Consider the following 3,007-nt stretch of genomic DNA (forward strand, 5'->3'; position numbering starts at 1 on the left):
AAATATTTTTTAGTTGGTTCTGGAGGGTAACTGTGATCTTCTAGACATGAGATCGTAAGCTAAGTCTTTCCTAAAAGTGCAGTTTTGCTGTTTAATACTTTTTCTAAAAATGTAATTCTGTGTCTTCCCTTCAGATTAACCGGCGGCTCTGTTAACATCACCAGCACCTCCTTGACCAGTTGTGAACCCTCATTGTTGATCTTTTTCAGCCTTCACCTTAAGCCCTGCTCACAGCCCTGCTATACAGCTGGCTTAGCTAGTTTTATAGTTTCAGGGATTTTTTTGTTGGCCTCTAATCAAATTTGGCTGTATTTGCGGAGGCAGCCTGGGCTGTTGGTTCAGTGCATGTAGCCTTGATCAGTGGGCCCAGTCAAGGGCTCTGTCAGGATGCTGGCTGACTTGCTTTGCTCTCTGGCATCAGTTGGAATGGACTTCCCCTGTCTCTGCATTCCAGCAACACGCTGACCCACCGGTGGCATTGATCTGTGCTGGTTTTGCTTTTTAGCTTGCAGCTGTAACAACCTGTTTGCCGTAGACATGGACAAATTGACCGTTCTGCCAGGAGTATAAATACTTCCACCATGAACTGTTTTCTCTGTAAAACAAGTTTGTTCTGCAGTTTAAATTGATTTAACCATGGGACTTAAACCTTCGCTAACACAGCGTGATCATTTTGTTTTTATCTTTTCCTTCGGTCATTGATTTCTATCAGTTCTGGATGCTTTTCTCTTTCGTGGTCATGGCTTTGTGTTAGAAATCTAGCCTGTAAATGCCTATAAAAAGTCGACTCACGTGTCCAAGTAGGCATTCATCATTCAGGCACAGCTGTGATTCTTTTTCCTCCTAAAGAAAAGCATCTGCTTTGGTTTGCTTTTTCTAAACTAATTAGGACTTTTATCATTTCAGGCACTGATGCTGAAATGGAAAGTTTGGGCTCCAGCCAGTATTCCAGCCAGGAGCTTTACATGGAGTCTGGGAGCCCTGAAGATGCAGATCAGGGTTGGATGTCCTGGGCTTGGTCCTTTGTCCCTGCCATCGTAGGAGCAGAGGAAGAAGGGGAGGGAGGCCTCTACAGCCAGGGGGAAACTGAAGGCCTTTCCAACAACCCTCAGCAGCACACGTCTAAAGACCCCATTGTTTCCATAGGCTTCTACTGCACCAAAGCTTCGATAACCTTCAAGGTAAATTTGCTAAAAGCACAACTGCTTCACTATGGATCACAGTTTAAAATGAAAAGGTTGTTTATGGCTGAACCGATTTCACACCTATTTAAGTTGTCCTTATGTAAACACTGTTCTCTTTTCTGTCCCACAAACTCCCACAGGATGAGCACACATTCATTTCCCCTTGCTTTGTAAAGCATCAAAGAGGGTAGCGTAGCTAACAGATGCTGTCTCTAGTTATATCATTGTTTCAAATGTTAACAGAAAGCAAAATATTTATAAAAATCTGCCAAAATGTAAAAGTTTCAGGTCTTAACACTAAATAATTGGAATTCCTGCACAATTATGCCGTAGATATCAGATTACTAGTAGTGTGCATATTTCTTCTCTTATGGTAGTGCACACGTGTATGTGTGTGTGCTCACATATCTCAAACACCACCTCTGTGTGCATGGCGGTGCGTGTGTGTGTGTGTGCACACATTTGACAGTGTGTGTGATTATTGGAAGGGAGCTAGTTCTCAGGCCACATAAACCTTGGTGTTTTTCTAATGTTTAAACTTTTCCTGTATTGTTTGAGTTCTTTTAATCAATTAATTGCCTCTCTTTTGGAGTAATTGCAGGCAGCTGAAAGGAAGAGTTTTTTTTTTACATTCTTGTTTCTTTCCTAAAGGAAGCATTTAGTTTGAAGCAATTTTACGTCTTTGAACAGCCACTGCCTGAACATGACTTTGACATGAATGTGAAATGAGAGATGTATTTTTAGATCCCTGACACACTACTTCCAAAATGCCTTTGATCATTGGGGAAAAAGGCAGTGTAATTTTTTAACTTTTAGACATTATTCATCAATTAAGCTCGGTCAGTTGTTTCCTTTCTTTGTTTAAGCACCTGTTGAATTCCTACTGGATGCCAGATTTAATGTCCTTTTACTAGATTTATCTACCCATCCATCTTTCTGTCTGTAACAGTATATTTTTCAGTTTCGGTTGATATGATACAGTGATCATATCTTTATATCCCTTGATATCTTTAAAAACCCTTTACAACTGTCCCTGGCCCTGTACTACATAAATATACACTAAAAAAATTCTATATAATTAAGTACATTTTTCTTGAAATAAGTATACCGTCCCTTGATTTGAGCAAGCTAGAAGATTTGCCACTGGAATTAGAGGGTTTATAAAAAAAAATAAGAATAAAATTATTTCAAGTGCATAATATTTATCTCATTTTTAAGAGCAAAAAATCTTTTATTTTGGCAGATTTTCATAATTACCTACTTAAATTAGGGGGGAATGGAGTTATTTAAATACATTTTTAATAATTCAATATGACGATATGTGCTGATAGAAGAGACCGTAACTGATTTATCCTTTGGACCAATTTTAATATTTACTTTAATCCTCATTTAAAATTTGCAGTTACTGTAGCTTAAATCTTCAGTCTTTCAAATAGTGAATCTAAGTTTTCATCTGTCAGATCAGGATTCTGCAACCTTGGCTTAGATATAATAATCAATGCGCTCTTCCCCTGTTTGTTTGTTTATTTATTGTTATGTGCCCCCATAAAATAACCCCCCCCCAGTCCAACTTGTAAATTTTGTCTAGAACCGCCACATTCTTCACATTCATTTGTCAAGTTCTTCTGCAGAGCACAGATATGTACACACACACGTATTTAAATATGTTTTTGTGTAGTTTTACACGTTTAAATTTCTCTGCTGATCGTTTACTTGTTTTTTTTTTTTTATGAGATTCATACCTGATCAGAAATTCTTAACCAAACTGCAATTGACTGTAGCCTGTTTTTATGCTACTAATATTTACTAGGGGTGGAACGGTT

General features: G+C 38.2%; 1 protein-coding gene across 1 annotated transcript in view; it reads left to right on the forward strand.

Annotated features, from left to right (window-relative positions):
• The window catches only part of LOC107102267 (vacuolar protein sorting-associated protein 13B-like), a gene marked incomplete at its 3' end in the record, with an annotated part of 78,672 nt that overhangs the window by 58,540 nt on the left and 17,125 nt on the right, over positions 1–3,007 (forward strand). The window contains exon 8 of the mRNA XM_015401498.1: positions 907–1,181. Within this exon, the coding sequence (XP_015256984.1) occupies positions 907–1,181 (275 nt within the window). The remainder of the gene's footprint in view (positions 1–906; positions 1,182–3,007) is intronic.

The sequence above is a fragment of the Cyprinodon variegatus genome, unplaced genomic scaffold, assembly GCF_000732505.1.
Source record: "Cyprinodon variegatus isolate N-32 unplaced genomic scaffold, C_variegatus-1.0 Scaffold1226, whole genome shotgun sequence".
Taxonomy (NCBI): domain Eukaryota; kingdom Metazoa; phylum Chordata; class Actinopteri; order Cyprinodontiformes; family Cyprinodontidae; genus Cyprinodon; species Cyprinodon variegatus.